The sequence below is a fragment of the Brassica napus genome, chromosome C8 (assembly GCF_020379485.1).
Source record: "Brassica napus cultivar Da-Ae chromosome C8, Da-Ae, whole genome shotgun sequence".
NCBI lineage: Eukaryota > Viridiplantae > Streptophyta > Magnoliopsida > Brassicales > Brassicaceae > Brassica > Brassica napus.
This window is the reverse complement of record NC_063451.1, coordinates 660,867-678,268: the sequence shown is the minus strand read 5'-3', so window position 1 is coordinate 678,268 and position 17,402 is coordinate 660,867. Positions and strand designations below refer to the sequence as shown.

General features: G+C 40.6%; 2 protein-coding genes across 2 annotated transcripts; both read left to right on the top strand.

The window, feature by feature from the left end:
- The first annotated feature begins 2,894 nt into the window (after positions 1 to 2,894).
- On the top strand, positions 2,895 to 3,650 carry LOC106442835 (U1 small nuclear ribonucleoprotein 70 kDa-like). The gene has a single exon (XM_013884473.2). It carries the CDS (start codon positions 2,895 to 2,897, stop codon positions 3,648 to 3,650), a length of 756 nt encoding a protein of 251 aa, XP_013739927.2.
- Positions 3,651 to 5,789: 2,139 nt separating this feature from the next.
- On the top strand, positions 5,790 to 8,140 carry LOC106442834. The gene is made up of 4 exons (XM_048765883.1): positions 5,790 to 6,317; positions 6,390 to 6,482; positions 6,529 to 7,460; positions 7,585 to 8,140. The coding sequence occupies exons 1-4, from the start codon at positions 5,790 to 5,792 to the stop codon at positions 8,138 to 8,140; spliced, it is 2,109 nt and encodes a 702-aa protein (XP_048621840.1).
- The last annotated feature ends 9,262 nt before the right edge of the window (positions 8,141 to 17,402 follow it).

Genomic DNA, 17,402 nt, shown 5'->3' with positions numbered 1-17,402 from the left:
CTGTTTCACATAACAGAGCATTTGTCTCTTTAAGACGGTTCAGTATTCATTATATAGTCAAATCATAGTTGATTGATGCACACGTAACCAAATCTTCCAATACCGTTTGTCTTTTACGGCTTAAACACAAATCATGAACCCACTAGGGTCGAGTCGTCGAGATGAGATCCACAATGATGTTAACATTTCTAAGTCATGATGTTAACTTGGTAAGAACAAAAAGATGGTTTATATGTACATGACTGCAGCTTTTGGATGGTGTAATTCGGTTTCTACAGAACCAATAGACTTGAGGCCTACGCTCAGGTTTGTGTATTGTTGTCTTTCAAGGAATAGAGTCTATTTGTGACCAAAGCATGGTGGCGTTTGCTTGCTTCAAAATAAATCGATGATGCGACACAAAAAGGCATAATAGACATCTTTCACACGCATATTATGATCTTACTATTATATTTGAGCAATTCTTTCAGCAATTTAACCAAGTGGTCTTAGCTTAGTGGTAAAGGACTCACAACTGTAAGTACCGTCCTGGGTTCGAGTCCCCTTGGCCACCCGGGGCGCCTTAAGTGGTAAGAAAACGTGGATCCTGCGGGCCTCGTAGTGATTAGTCATTGGGCATAGAAAGTCTTTGGGATCACACTACAGTTATCAAAAAAAAAAAAAATTCTTTCAGCAATAGCAGTTGATCTTATTCCTAACAACTGTAAATACCAAAAATAATCATCTCTTAAAGAAACATTTTATCCTGTTATATATGATTAACAAAATTTTATAAATATGTTACACGTCTCATTTGAATGGGCAACATAAAAATCTCAATCTCTTTGATGGCAGTTCAAATTGGGGATTCACTTTTTTTTTCTCTTTTCACGTCTTCTTTCAGCTTCATTCTCTGAGACCACAAGGCGAAACTCTGATCCAAGCATATAGTGTATGTCAATATTCGTTGAGTTGCTGAGGTTAAGAGTTTCCATAATCAGTTTTAGAGTCACGGTGAAGCCTAGGTTAGATAAGACGCGTATCGCATTCCCCATCCTGCATGTGCTTTGTCGAGTCTCAAGAGGACTATATGGCTTTGCTTTTTGGTGGAGGAGGATGAGATCATCTCAATTAAAGTAAGTAAACTTTTGACAAACTAAGCAAAAAGAAAATGCTAGTTAAGGGTTAATTGAATTGAGAGAATAATTTACAGATGCATAAAGATTAAATAACTTTTTTTACTAGAAAATTAATTTGGATTAGTTGATAGTAGCCAAAAAAAGAGATGATGTTTTCAGATAGATGGATTCGTTGTCATATAATATAAATATATTCCTTATTCTTTTCAACACATTTCCCCTCAACAACAAAAAAAACCGGCTGTCCGAGTATTAGGTTCGGATATAAACAGATCAGCTGGTTCGGTGCCAAAAGGTCGGTCTCCTCACGTGGCTTTTGTGTGCGTTCAGTTCTACAGTCTCGAGTGACAGCTTGGACGAGCCAGAGAATTCCGTGACACGTCAGTTTGTGGTTCTATCATTACTTTTTTTCATTTTTTGTACTAGTATATCATCGTTACATATTTTATATTATATTTTTTTCTCGATTTATATACATCCAAGGATGTGCTTCTATCAGGCAAAATTAGCGTGACAGTCTGATTTTTATAAAGTTAGAATACATTTAACAAAATAGTTGTATTTTTATAGCATAAGAAATATGGTTAATGGTCAATGTAACACATGAGCTTAGTCAAAAAAGCAAATAGAGTCCTCAAATTTTGTAAGGCGTGCATCATATTCTAAGTTAACTAGAAATATTGGTAAAAGTTTGACAATTTATTTTTATATTCATTCAAGTAAATTTGGTAAAAGGTAAAAAGAGAGACATAGGTTATATTTTTTTATATTTTTTACTAATTTGGTTATGACAACAACCTGCTGTTTGCTATCTTTGTATGTATAATGGATAAATGTATGCCGCTGCTCAACCGGAACACCAGAATGAAGCTCACTACCGAAAGAACCAAACACCAACCAGAAGCCTTTCGAAGAATTTGCAACCTCTGATTCGTTCTGCTCCTTGTGAGAGTAACCACTTCATCTACTTAACATAGCAACAAGTCTTTGAATCGTTCTACTCTTTGTGAGAACTTCCACTTCCACTACTTAACAACAACAAGTCTCCTTCCTGCATAACAACCATGAGTCATCGATATTCAAGAGAAGAAAAGAAGAAATGGATTCCGGCTAGGAGTCAAACAAACCGCAAGCCCCCTGTTTAAATCCCAGAAATTGATACAGCTGCTCTGATTGAGGAAAACAAATTTACCCTTATTGGGAGAGTCACAAACCCTGCAACACAGAACACAAAGGCCCTTGTGGACTTCTTTCTCCAGCACTGGAATGTTTCTGGACGCTTCACTGAAAGAGATCTAGGCCCACTACTCTTCCAGTTCCGTTTTGAAAACGAAAGAGACCTACTCACCATTCTCAACAAGACACCTTTCCACTTCAAAAGATGGATGATTATTGTGCAACGATGGGAACCAGTAGTTTCTGAAAAGTTCCGTCTCTCTTGCCTTTCTGGATCCAAATCAATGGAGTTCCCCTCCATTACTGGGAAGATAAAGCTCTTCGAGCCATTGGAAAAGAGCTGGGCACTGTGGAAGACTGTATACCTACGCAAGCCCGAGTTCGAGTACTCATCAACGGTCTCAACCCATTGGAGATGACTAGAGACATCTCCCTACCCTCTGGAGAGATAATAGAGGTGGAGTTTAGCTACGACAACCTGCAAAAAATTGCTTCAGATGCCACTCACTTTCCCATGAGAAAGATGACTGTCCCTCACTGGAGAACTCTAGGGAACGAGATAGAAGCCCTAACAGGATAGATATTTCCCAAAGGAATACTATGGCTCGGCTGGATGATAACAGGAGGAGATATGAAGAAAGGAAAAGATTTAAAGGGCACCAAGTCCAGCATAAGAGAGAAGCCCCTCCCTCGTACACAAGAAGAGACTATTATGAGGATCGTAGAACAGACTCAAGGTACAACTCTCGACAGCATCAAAGCTATGCACCAGTGACCAGTGAATACCGAAGAGGTCGTGATGACTATAACCCAGGAAGATCTGTCTCACGAGAATCTGGTGCCAGAGTGGGAGTAAAAAATAACCCCCACATATCTGACTCCCCAAGCAAAATGACAGAGCATGACAGAGACAGAGACAGAGACAGAGACAGAGATAGAAGTAGTCAAATAACAGAGAAGAGACGAGCACCTAGTCATGACTCAGCCTCCAAAATACAACTTCCGGCTCTACAAGACCCTACTCCACACTCAACAGATTTAAGAAGGGCCCTGTCACGTAGAAAGGATGGAGAAGCTTCAGGAGACCAAGTGTCTTCAGGACGCCGCTCCATTAAAGAAAGACTGATGCTACCTGATATCCCTCACTCCACAGACTTAAGACGATCTTTATCGCTGAGAGATGATGGAAATGAGATGGGAGGCCACACATCTGCGAATAGACCCCCAGTTAAACAAAGGTTATCATTGCCCTCCAATGGGAAATCTAGACTTGCGCAGCAAGGGACCTCTACAGGCTCTAGTCGCCTTCAAGATATCGATATTCATTATCTGGAGGAAATCATGGAACCACCATGACTCGATACCAGTCGACCCTCAGGCTCCTGTCCTACAGGAGCCCCCCCACTCACCCCCGCAGGAAAACTCTCCGATAAGAACTCTTAGTGAAGATAGGAGACATGTCTCTCTACGCTTAGGGCTGCAACATGTGCCTAACCAGATGGACTCCTCTATGCAAGCCAGACTATCTGAAAGACCTGGAATCATCACTAGAAGCGTGGCCAAGAAGAAGGATGGGAAAATGCCACAAAAAAAGAAATATAACACCAGCCCGCTAAAAGGAGTTAGCATAAAGAAGAGAAGGGTCTTTAAAACCCAAAACTCCCCAAGAAGGAGGACACAGACTGGAAACACAGCAGCACCGTCTCAGCGTCAAGGCACCCGGAAGACCACCATCATCCCTTCAATAACAAAGAAGCAGAAGGATTTTCGGGTAAACCCAAGTGCTCTTCCTTAGCGCTACTTAGCTGGAACTGCCAAGGACTTGGGAGCACCTTGACAGGCCAGCGAATGCGGGAATTCAAAAGGCGAATTTCCCCAGAAATTATGTTCCTTCAAGAAACGATGAATCAAGATGAAGTGGTGCTCCGACATTTCCACAAAACGGAATATACAAGCCATTTCACAGTACCCCCAAGTGGGACAGGAGGGGGACTATCCTTGTCTTGGAAGCCTGAGGTTCAGGTGGATATCCTCTCTTCTTCTTCAAATTTTATTGATACATCTATATCCATGTTCCAAAGATCTATGATGGTTACATTTATCTATGGATCACCCCGACAAGAAAACAGAGCACAGTTCTGGAACCAACTGACAGAACTAGGCTTAGGGCGTGATGAGGAAGCTTGGCTCGTAGTGGGAGACTTTAATGATTTGCTGGACAACTCAGAAAAAATAGGAGGACCGCTGAGATGGGAAGGCTCCTTCCTGGCGTTCAGAAGTTTTGTATCTCAGACGGGGTTATGGGATCTCCAGCACTCGGGTAACTCGCTATCTTGGAGAGGCAACCGATATAGTCACCTCATTCAGTCCCGTTTGGACAGAGCTATGATCAACTGTAGATGGGCTGAGGACTACCCTTCTGGGTGCTGCGAATACTTGAGATTTGAAGGATCGGACCATAGGCCGGTCCTTGTACATCTCAGTCAAAGTCCTCCTAAGAAACGTGGACTCTTCCGTTTCGGCAGACGATTAAAAAATAAGCCTGAGATACAAGATTTAGTTGAGAAACATTGGACTTCAATGTCATATGAGTCAGTCCTAGTGAAGATATGTAGGATCAGGCGAAAGATCATGGAATGGTCTAAGCTAGAAAACAAGAACAGCAAAGAGCTCATCTTGGAAACACAGACAAAGCTGGAAGAGGCGCTTTCAAGCACTAACCCCGAACCGATAGTAATTGATACACTATCGAAGAAACTGGAAAAGGCATATTTGGAGGAAGAACAATACTGGAAACAAAGAAGCAGGATTCAATGGCTCCATAGTAGAGACCGTAATTCCGCCTTTTTTCATGCTGTTACCCGTGAGAGAAGAACCATAAATAAGTTTTCTGTGATAGAAAACTCATTGGGTCAACCGGTGTTTGAAGAAGAACAAATAGTTCAGACCATTTCAGACTACTACACTGAACTATTCTCGTCGCAGCAAACACCCTCGCTCCATGTGGTCGATGAAGTCTTGTCCCCTCTCATCACACCTGAGATGAATGAGGCTTTGGCCAAGATACCGGATAAGCTGGAAATCAATCAGGCGGTCTTCTCTATCAACCCGGATAAAGCGCCAGGGCCGGACGGGTTCTCAGCGAGCTTTTACCAGAGCTTTTAGGACATTATCGGAGATGATATAACAGAGGAAGTCGGCTCCTTCTTCATGACGAACACCCTTGATGCTCGCTTCAATGAGACCCATGTCAGGTTGATTCCAAAAACCAAAGGAGCAAAGACAGTCGCTGACTACAGGCCAATCGCCTTGTGTAGCACACACTATAAGATCATAGCCAAAGTACTCACCTCACGACTACAACCTGTGCTTCAAGCCATCATTTCCAAGAACTAATATGCTTTTGTTATGGGAAGAGCAATATCTGATAACGTTCTCATTACCCATGAAGTCCTCCATTATCTCCAAACCTCTGGAGCTAGCGTACGAAGCTCGATGGCGGTGAAAATCGACATGAGTAAAGCGTACGACAGAATTGAATGGAACTTCTTGGAAAGAGTCTTAGAAAATTTGGGTTTTCACCCAAACTGGGTAGTGTGGATAATGGAATGCATCCGCTCAGTGTCTTACTCCTTTCTCGTAAATGGAGCAGCTCAGGGAAGGGTAATCCCCACAAGGGGTATAAGACAAGGAGATCCACTCTCACCCTATCTCTTCATTCTTTGTACGGAAGTCCTCTCGAAACTCTGCGATAAATCCTTGCAAGACGGGAAAATGGCGGGAGTCAAAGTGGCACGAGGCTGCCCTCCAATTAACCACTTGCTTTTCGCGGACGACACAATGTTTTTCACCAAAACAAATGTGTCTAGCTGTCAGGCGTTAAAACGCATCTTAACCGTGTATGAAGGGGCATCCGGCCAGTGCATCAACCTAGGGAAGTCGGCAATTACCTTTTCATCAAAGAAACCTAGCGAAGTGAAGACTAGAATAAAAGCTTTCTTTAACATCGATAATGAGGGAGGCGTTAGCAAATATTTGGGGCTCCCCGAGCACTTTGGAAGGAAAAAGGGACATTTTTGCTAACCTCATTGATAGGATCCGACAACGATCAATTGGCTGGACCACGAGATATCTATCAAAGACGGGAAAGCAAGTGCTACTACAAGCAGTGTTAGCGGCTTTGCCAACGTACACGATGTCCTGTTTTAAGCTACCTCTCTCGATATGCAAGCAGATTCAGAGTGTCTTAACGCACTTTTGGTGGGACGTAAAACCAACGGTTCACAAAATCTGTTGGGTCTCGTGGATTAGACTTACGCGGCCAAAAGGGGCTGGAGGTTTGGGTTTCAGAGAAATCGAACAATTCAACGACACTCTCTTGGCAAAACTTGCTTGGAGGCTTTTGAAGGAACCCCACTCTCTCCTAGCACAGACGATGCTTTGTAAATACTGCTTAAAATCCTCTTTCTTGGATTGCACGGCACCCGCCTCAGCTTCTCATGGCTGGAGAGGGATACTTGCGGGAAGAGAGGTTCTCCGTCATGGTCTGGGTTGGGTTGTGGGAAATGGGAAGGATATCTCTGTCTGGTCAGAGCCTTGGCTAAGTCTTGAGAGGCCAACGGCTCCTGTAGGACCGCCTACCCAAGCAAATTTCAACCTATGTGTAGCGAACCTATTACTGCCCTCCTCCACAGAATGGAACATTCAAATGATCAGAGACCATCTGCCTCAGTATGAGGAGGTTATTAAGTCCATTATTCCTAGCGACTGCAACATGAATGATGAGTTGGTGTGGCTGAAGGATAAATCTGGGAAATACACTACAAAATCAGGGTACGCATTAGCAAAGATCAACTCTGAGGCTGACCCTTCTGATCATTTTGACTGGAAGAAGCGGATATGGTCCCTCAACACCTCCCCGAAGCTCAAGCATCTACTCTGGAAGGCAAACGCTGGAGCGCTACCCGTTGGAGCCGCACTACAAAGCAGGGGAATTGATATTGATGATAAGTGCAAACGTTGTGGAGCTGTTGAAACAGAGATAATGTCTTGCTCCACTGCCCTTTTGCTACCCAAGTGTGGAACAAACTCCCCTGTCTCCATGCCCCATCATCACTCCAGCAACCTCCCATGTCGGTACCGGATCTTCTTGACATTTGTAGCAGAGTAATAACCTTGCCTCCGACAGGTTTGGGATCAACTCCGATCTCGCCATGGGTCTTGTGGACCCTTTGGACTAATAGGAATAAGTTACTCTTTGAAAATAAAGAGTACACTGTTGAGGAATCAGTTCGGAAATCCTCAAAGACTCTAAAGCTTGGAGAGAAGCTCAGGAGTCGGGAAAATGTATTTCGTTGCCACAGAATGTGGATCTCTCTCGCCATGTGTCTAACCCCCATGTACCCCAACTCCCTCTTGTAGCAGGATCCTCGTGGAGCGTCTACTCTGATGCTGCTTGGGACCCTAGAACCGGAAACTGCGGTATGGGCTGGCACTTCAGCGACAGCATGGCTTCACCAGCAGGAAGCAACTCCTCAAAACGTCGTTCAGTCCCCTCAGCCCTTGTAGCAGAGGCATTGGCGTTAAAGACCGCAATCTCCGAAGAGGTCAACCGTGGCATTGATTCTCTTAGAGTGTTCTCTGATTCCAAAAGCCTCATCTCACTTCTTGTCACCAAGAAAAACCACACTTGGATTCAAGAAACACTCTTCGATATTCACTATCTATCTAGTTCTTTTAGTAACATATCTTTCCATTTCATCCCGCGTGTGGGAAATACTCTAGCTGATACTCTTGCGAAATCAGCGCTGATATCCTTAATCAACTCTCCGTCTGTGGATGAGTAAAGTACTCTTTATGTTTCTTCTTTAGCTAATCAATATGGTTTTCGATCAAAAAAAAAAAATAATGGATAAATGTATGACTGGAGGCAAACAAATGGAAAAGAGCTTGGACCACAAGTCCTAACAACGCACACTGTTACACACATATGCATGAGATGGTCAACATTTGTAACACTTACCCACTTTTGGCATTTGTAATTAAATTATGGTCGTAAAATGTATGATACGTTAAAGATAATGTTCTCACAATGCTAGTAATATCAAGTTACCAACCATGCATAGAATTTCAGGTGGTTCCTCCACTTAAACTTTTATACCAGCACGTGACAATTCACACATTCATTTCGCACTACAAGAAAACACAGTTTTAGCAAGGAAATTTAACGAGGAAAACTAATCCTCGTGAAATTACGTTGACTTAACGATGAAATTGCGAGGAAATAAAGTTTCCTCGTAACGGCCTTGTAAAATACCGAGTAAAGCGATTCCTCGTAAAATCGTCGTAAGTTGACGTGGTTATTCCGAGAAAAATGTGTTTCGTCACAAATTCGTCGTAAGATTAGCATGATTTTTACGAGGAAATAACTTACGAGGAAAGAACGAGAAATCCACCAACTTAACACGTTTTTTTTGCAACCAACCTAATATTTCGTCGTAAATTCCTAGCAAAATTCAACTACCAGATTCAAAAAATTTCTATAAATATGGAGGTTTGAACATAATTTTAAGCACACCAACAAGAAAAAAAAACGTGAAAAAATGTCGGGCTTGGGAAATATTTTCGAGTTGCGGAGGTGGATGTATATGCATAGAGATGCTAACGGGAGAGTGACGAAAGAATATCTTGCTGGGTTGGAGCGTTTTATGCATCAAGCAGATTCTACACCGCTCACCCAAGAAAGCGGTAAAATATTCTGTCCTTGTAGGAAATGTAACAATTCAAAGTTGGCAAATCGTGAAAATGTTTGGAAGCATTAGTAAATAGAGGTTTCACGCCAAATTATTATATCTGGTTTCAACATGGAGAAGGTTATAGTTATGATCAGAATGAAGCTAGTAGTAGTAATAGCAACTTTCAAGAAGAACCGGTTGATCATCAATTGCATAATGCACATAGTTACCATCAGGAGGATCAGCCGATGGTAGATTATGATAGGGTTCATGATATGGTAACTGATGCATTCGTAGCTCATGCTGATGAAGATGAAGAACCTAACATAGATTCAAAAAAGTTTTATGAAATGTTAGATGCGGCAAATCAACCACTTTACAGTGGTTGTAGAGAAGGTCTCTCTAAATTGTCATTGGCTGCTAGAATGATGAATATTAAAACTGATCACAATCTACCTGAAAGTTGCATGAACGAATGGGCAGATTTATTTAAAGAGTATTTGCCGGAAGACAATGAGTCTGCTGATTCTTATTATGAGATTCAGAAACTGGTTTATAGTCTTGGGTTGCCTTCGGAGATGATAGATGTTTGCATCGACAACTGCATGATCTACTGGGGAGATGATGAGAAGTTGGAAGAATGTCGATTCTGCAAGAAACCACGATTCAAGCCGCAAGGAAGGGGACGTAATAGGGTACCGTACCAAAGGATGTGGTACCTACCAATTACAGATAGATTGAAAAGATTGTACCAATCGGAGCAGACTGCTGGAAAGATGAGGTGGCATGCCGAGCATACTCAGACGGATGGTGAGATGACTCATCCATCAGATGCAAGAGCCTGGAAACATTTTAACAAAGTACATCCGAATTTCGCTAGCAATAGCCGGAATGTGTACCTCGGATTATGCACAGATGGATTTAGTCCATTTGGAATGTCAGGGAGACAATATTCATTGTGGCCAGTCTTTCTTACGCCATACAACCTGCCACCGGAGATGTGCATGCAACGGGAGTTTTTATTCTTGACCATATTAATACCCGGTCCGAAGCATCCAAAAAGGTCACTTGATGTTTTCCTACAACCACTGATAAAAGAGTTGAAGGATTTGTGGTCAACAGGGGTGAGGACGTATGACTGCTCAACGAAGAAGAATTTTACGATGCGAGCTATGCTTTTGTGGACCATAAGTGACTTTCCTGCCTATGGGATGTTGTCTGGATGGACTACACATGGGAGATTAGCTTGTCCATATTGTAATGGAACGACAGATGCATTTCAACTGAAGAATGGTAGAAAGACAAGTTGGTTCGATTGTCACCGTCGATTTCTTCCAGTTGGCCATCCGTACCGAAGAAACAAGAATTTGTTTAGGCACAAAAAGGTTGTGAGAGACACTCCTCCTCCATATCTAACTGGAGAACAAATTGAAGCGCAAATCGACTATCACGGAGCTAACGAAACAGTTCGCTGGGGTGGTAATTGGCATGTCCCTCGTAATATGCCTGATTCTTACGGTGTTCATCACAACTGGCACAAGAAGAGTATATTTTGGGAGTTACCATATTGGAAGGATCTTCTTCTGCGCCACAACCTTGATGTGATGCATATAGAGAAGAATTTCTTTGAGAACATCATGAATACAATATTGAATGTCCCAGGGAAGACAAAAGACAACATAAAATCGAGGTTGGACTTGCCGGATATTTGCTCAAGAAGTGAGTTACATATAAAAAGCAATGGCCAAGTTCCCGTTCCAATTTTTAGATTGTCTTCAGAAAAAAAGTCGGTTTTGTTCAATTGGGTGGCATCAGAAGTGAAGTTCCCTGATGGGTATGTTTCAAATCTTTCAAGATGTGTTGAAAAGGGTCAAAAGTTCTCCGGGATGAAGAGTCATGATTGTCATGTCTTTATGCAACGACTTCTGCCATTTGCATTTGCGGAGCTACTTCCAACAAACGTACATGAAGCACTTGCAGGTAGTTTACAATAGGACAATAATATTAAATTGGTTTAGTTTACAATAATAGTATTTGACTAACAATGTGTTTAATTGTTTTTGGAATAGGCATTGGAGCATTTTTCAGGGATTTGAGCACACGCACTCTTAAAGAAGAAGTCGTAGAACAGCTTCAGGAGAACATTCCTATCTTATTGTGCAACTTGGAGAAGATATTTCCTCCAGGCTTTTTTGACGTGATGGAGCATCTAGCTATCCACCTCCCATATGAGGCATTGCTTCGTGGACCGGTACATTACGGATGGATGTATCAGTACGAGCGAGCCATGAAATATTTGAAGGGAAAAGCAAAGAACCTCGCCAAAGTTGAAGGTTCTATAATTGCTGGAAGTTTGACAGAAGAAGTTTCTCACTTCACATCGTACTACTTTGCGTCAAAAGTACGTACCCGAAGAAGAGCTCCAAGAAGATATGATGATGGTGGCGTTGCGCCCACATATGCAGTTGTTGGTGTTCCAGAAATCTTTAGCCAGATTGGACGACTTGGTGGGAAATCAAAACAGGTTTGGTGGTCGAGTGAAGAAGACGCTCATAGTGCACACACCTATATTCTACTCAATTGCGAGGATCCATTGATGCGTTATTTTGAAAGGTAACTTAAATTGAGTATACATTATATAATTGAGAGAGATTAATTCATGTAAAATGTGATTTTACAGCATGTTTGTTTCACAAGTCGAAGAAACATTTCCTGGTATATCCACAAGTGACGTAGACAAAAGAAAAGATCAACACTTTGTTAAGTGGTTGAAGAATCAGGTATTAATCAAATACTTTTAAAATTTTCATACATGAATGATTTGTATTTCAACGTTCTTTTTATTTTTAAATAGGTTGATTATGACGACGATGCAGATTATCCTAAGTGGTTACACGAAGTAATTCAATCTCCACTTGTAAAGGTCACCACATCACAGATGTATTTCACACGAGGCTATACTTTTCACACATATGAGTATGGTAAACAGCGGGCAACCAGTAACTATGGAATTTGTGTGAAAGGAGAAACAGATTTCTACGGAATCTTGACGGAGATTATTGAAGTCGAATTCCCAGGGATATTGAAGCTAAAATGCGTCCTCTTCAAGTGTGAATGGTTCGACCCCGTCGTCAATAGAGGTGTTCGGTTGAACAAATTCGGTGTAGTAGATGTCAACGGTGGCCGGAGGTACAACAAATTCGAGCCCTTCATCTTAGCTTCACAAGCAGACCAAGTTAGCTTCCTTCCATACCCTCGGATGAGAGAGTCGGGTATAAATTGGTTAGCCGTGATCAAAGTTACACCTCGAGGACGAATCATCATAGGAGAAGAACCACCATTGCAAGAAGAACAAATAAATGAAGTTCATGAACCTGAACAAGAAATTGATGACATCCTTCTCATTGATCCGCATAATCACGAGTATGAAGATCTTACCGAAGATCCCACGGAGGAAGCTGTTGAAGACGAGTTTCATGAAAATGATGATGTTTCAAGTGATGACGAGAATGTCGATGAATCCGATTAATGTATTTGATATTTGTATGAGTTTGATTTATTATATATAATTAAAGATAATGGGAGTTTATTTATAAATAAGATATCGACATTAATTATAAGTAAAGGAATTGTGTTTTTATAATTTTCGGTTTGGATTAGAATGAATTGCTTGAGGTTAAAGGATAGAAGTGTTTGATATATGAAGTAGAAGATAAAGAAGATGTGGTTTGGGGTTTCGTTTTAGGGGTTTAGAGACAGTCGTCGTACTTTCCACGTTACCTCACGGGAATTTTACGACGATTTATAATACATTACCTCGCATATTCCACGGTAACAGTAAACGTCGTAATAGCCTCGTGAACTTACGTGGAATAAGAGACGCTTTATAATTAAAAAAGCGGACCTCGCTTATTCCACGTAAGATCAAAACGTCGTAATAGCCTCGTGAACTTACGTGGAATAAGAGACGCTTTATAATTAAAAAAGCGGACCTCGCTTATTCCACGTAAGATCAAAACGTCGTAAGAGCCTCGTGAACTTACGTGGAATGAGCGAGGTCCGCTTTTTTATTTTACTTTTCGTCGTTAATTCGTCGGTAAATATAAACCCTAAACTAAAATGAAACCCAAATCCCTAAACCCCAAATGTGCAAACCCTAAAACTCCCCATCCTACTTCATATAAACTAAAAAAAAAATATTTTCTATTTTATATAAACTTAAAAAAAAAAAGAGAAGAAAGATATTGGAAACACATATGACGAGATACGTAAGTGTAGCCCACATAAATCTACATCATTTGTATTCAAATATCTTCTTTTCTTTTTTTTTTTGTTTTTAAACCTTTCATATTTGATTTGTAGAGTGTGTTTGATTTGTTGTGTGATATGTCAAATTCAAAATTTGTAAAATAGTTTTTCAACGTATTAAACCTTTGGAGATAGGGTTTGAGGTTTGGAGATAAGAAAGATAGGGTTTGAGGTTTGGGGTTTAAGATTTTAGGGGTTAGCAAAAAAAGCCTCGCTATTTGAACGTAATGTCGATGATAAAAACAAAAATCGTCGCAAGAACGACGTAAAATAAAACACGAGCCTCTGTATTTCCTCGCAAAAAAAACACGGGCCTCTGTATTTCCTCGTTAATTTGCGTGGGCCTTGCGACGAAACGAAAGACGGGCCTCTGTCTTTCCTCGTCATTTTGCGACGAATCTTCGACGAAACCTAATCCTATATATAGGCGAAAACGCAGCCCTCTTCATTTCCTCTCTATTTCCTCTCTACAGCCTCTCTATTTCCTCTCGCCATGGTAAGTCTCTCATTCCTCTCTAAGTAGTTTAGGGAATTTAGATTAGGTGGTTAGTTTAGGGAATTTAGGTTTCGTAATTTTATTAATTACGTAGTTAATACTGTTCATAATTTTTTTTTTACTCTTGATTTTAATTTAGAAATTTAAATTTTGCAGACTATTCGCAAGCACCAGCGTACTGCTCACTACTCGCAGATGTTCGGTCAACCGGGTAGTCGGTTAGACCCGCCTTCACTTCCCGGTTCTTCTTCAGCTCCCGGTTCTTCGGGTCAGCAGGAGACCGTCCCCGAGACTCAATCTTCTCAGAGAGTCTCGCCTTCTTCTACGGCATCGCCATCAGTTCCTCATGTGCCTCCTTCGATAGCTCCTCCTCCGATGCCAGCTCCTCATGTGCCTCCTCAGATGCCCGCCAATCAGGTTCATGCTGATTTGATGGTGCCACCGAGTTGTCCTTACTCTCAGTACACTGTTGAGGACATTCTCGGTTTGCCAGGCAGAGAAGGCTTACCGATCATAGACCCCGACCGACCTGACGGAACTCTCTGGTATGTATGTTACATTAATTTTTTAAAATTCATTTGTGACTTTAATAAATATTTAAAACTTTAAATTTGTTTTTTTTTTCCAGGTTTGGGGTTGATAACTGCCTTGCAACAGAAGTAACCGAGACGATTAAAGGTTACTTCTCCATGCCACATCCCAACTGGAAATCCACTCCGATCTACATCAGAAGGACGTGGTTCAAGATTTACGCTGTAAGTTTTTACAATTTATTCCTGATTTATATTTTTTTAAATTTTATTTTTCTAAACTAATTATTAATATTTTTTTTTTTGCAGCAAAAATTTAATTGGTCCATGGGGGTCAATGAGAAGGTGCGGAAAGAGTTTATCGACAAGGCGAAGAAACGTTTGTTGGACACGGTCTCCAACTGGAAGGGTGACTGGATCGTGAAGGGCTATGAGCGGGGCAAACCCGCAACCATCACCACGGACGTGTGGGATGGCCTCATCCGTTATTGGAGGGATCCTGATGCCATGAGAGTCGCCCAGTCTTGCTCCGCCTCCCGTAACTCGGTAGATGAGCACGGCCACAGGGCGATGCAACATAGTACGGGCCAAAAGCCACACGCCCGCGTCCGTTTGGAAATGGTACGTAATTTAAATATTTAACTTTTTAATTTTTAATATATATATATATATATATATATATATAATAAAAACTTTCTCAACTGTTTTTAGGCCAAGGAGTTGGGACGTTTACCGACTCTTATGGAACTTTTCGATCGGACCCACAAGAACAAGGCGGGCGAATTTGTAGATGAGAAGTCTGAGAAGATCTACAATGATGTGGCAGCTCGTATTGACGAGCGTGAGACCCAGCTGGCGCAGGAGTCCGCCGACGGATCACCCGTCGTCTTATCCACAATAGAAGTGGATAGAATTTACGAGGAGGTAAATTTTATATAAATTTTTTATTAATTCTATTTTACTTTAAAATTTAAATTTTAATATATATTTTATTGTTTTTTAAGGTCGCTCCTAGGAAAAAGGGACGTGTGTTGGGGATTGGTTCCGTCAACGATGTTCCGAGAGCGACTTCCTCTTATGGCCAGAGACGGGATGATGAAGTCTCTGAGCTGCGCGACGTGTTGGAGACGACACAACATCAGCTGTCGTCGACACAAAACGAGTTGGCCTCGACAAAAACGTCGTTCACAGCTCGTATGAGTGGTCTCGAGAACTTCTTGGACGTCATAGCGGCCACAAATCCGGAATGGGAGGCCATGTTCAGGACCATGAAACAACAAAACCCCATTCCAGGCGAGGCATCCGTGCAAGTCAACGAGGCAGATCTCTCGAGAAGGAGCGAGGAATTCTACGACGCGGCAATGCAGCATTAGTTTTTTTTTTGTTATTGTATTTTAAAATTCAAAACTTATTTATATATTATATAATTTCATTTTGATTCGGCCAAAAAAAAATTTTCTATTCGATTTAATTTCAATTAAAATTTTATTAATAAATTAAATAAATATAATTTTTATTTTATTTTTATTTATAAATTCAGTAAATAGAAAACAAAGTAATTTCGTAGCTAATTCCCGATGTATTAACGAGGAAAATTAACGACAAAATCTCGAGGAACTATTAACGAGGATTTTACGTGGATTCGTTTTCGTATACTTTACGATTCTATTACGACGAATTACTTTCGTGTTATTTACGTTTTTATTACGACGAATATATTTAGAAGTTTTTGCGGGTCTTTTACGACGAATCCTTTTCGAGTTACTTACGAGGAAACACAACGACCGCATTACGTGGAAACCCCACGTGGTCTTTACGACGAAACCTTAATTCTTCTTTACGAGGAAAATATAACCTCGCTAATGAACGAGGAAATGGCGACGAATCTTCTCTTACGACAAACATATAACGACGAAACGCCTTTCATCGTCATTTCCTCGTAACCCTTCTTTTACGAGGAAATAACGAGGATTTTGGCCGTCGCTATACTTGTATTTTCTTGTAGTGTCGGGACTCTGTGTTTGTTTGGTTCGTGGTCGAATCCTCTCACCAGATTACTACTAGTCTAGTAGTACTAGCAAGTGTAACTCGAAAATATTTGATTTTACTTCTGAACCGGTTCGGTTTTCTTCACGTCTTCCTAATAAGAATCTTACCGAAATTAACAATCGAGAAACTTTTGTTGTCATTCGGCAGAAATAATAATCTCAAAATGATGAAGAGGGATGCAAAACCTGATAATATAAAATGATGGCTGTATTAAAAAAAAACTCTGAAAATGCCTCCATGCCTTGAATTTTTATGTTCATATGTCTCTTTCTAGTCACATACTCTCTTTTTTCTATTATTGTATCAAAAAATCTTCACCAAGTAATGATAATAAATACATTACATGGCTTCACATTTGATGGTGGATGGAATGGCCACCCTTCAAGGGAGAGATATGATTGGACTTCATGATGTTAAAAGATTGAAGATGAGCCATGGTGTGTGTGTGTGATTTTAAGTTCTAGAAACGAGTTGTTTTTTTTTTATAAAGGAAAGAAGAGTACTATGTTTTGACTATTGTATTGACTTGAACGTTGAACACATGAGGCAAGTAAAGTTGTGTAATATTTGATCAGACGCTGTATCAAGTGCCTAAACCCCTACAGTCACTATTATAGTATTATGTTTGGTTTTATAACAATTTTCAGTCCATTGTATTTGAATAACCAATGAGCAGTTTTTTTCTTTTGTTGAGATCAATTTATATCCTGATAGTTGACAAAGAAGTTATACATGCATCATCCTCTTAAAGTATATTTTTAAAATTGATATTTAAAGTTTCTCACACATATTAAAAAACAATAAATAAACTCATTTGATTATTACTTTTTGTTTTACAGATAAAGTCTTACCACTCCTAATTTTACTCTTTAATTAATATTTTAATTTTAAAAGTAAATGCATTAATTATATCATAAAACATCAATTTTTTTGTCTAGAACATCGTACTTTTATATATGGAGAGAGTATGTAAAACCGTAGATTTATGTAC

What these genes read in the sequence shown, in the direction of transcription:
- LOC106442835 (XM_013884473.2), top strand. Translation starts at nt 2,895, where the DNA reads ATGGCTCGGCTGGATGATAACAGGAGGAGATATGAAGAAAGGAAAAGA.
- LOC106442834 (XM_048765883.1), top strand. Translation starts at nt 5,790, where the DNA reads ATGGCGGTGAAAATCGACATGAGTAAAGCGTACGACAGAATTGAATGG. An exon ending in ACATCGATAATGAGGGAGGC is followed by an intron (nt 6,318 to 6,389) that starts GTTAGCAAATAT and finishes CCTCATTGATAG; the next exon opens with GATCCGACAACGATCAATTG. An exon ending in GTGTTAGCGGCTTTGCCAAC is followed by an intron (nt 6,483 to 6,528) that starts GTACACGATGTC and finishes ATATGCAAGCAG; the next exon opens with ATTCAGAGTGTCTTAACGCA.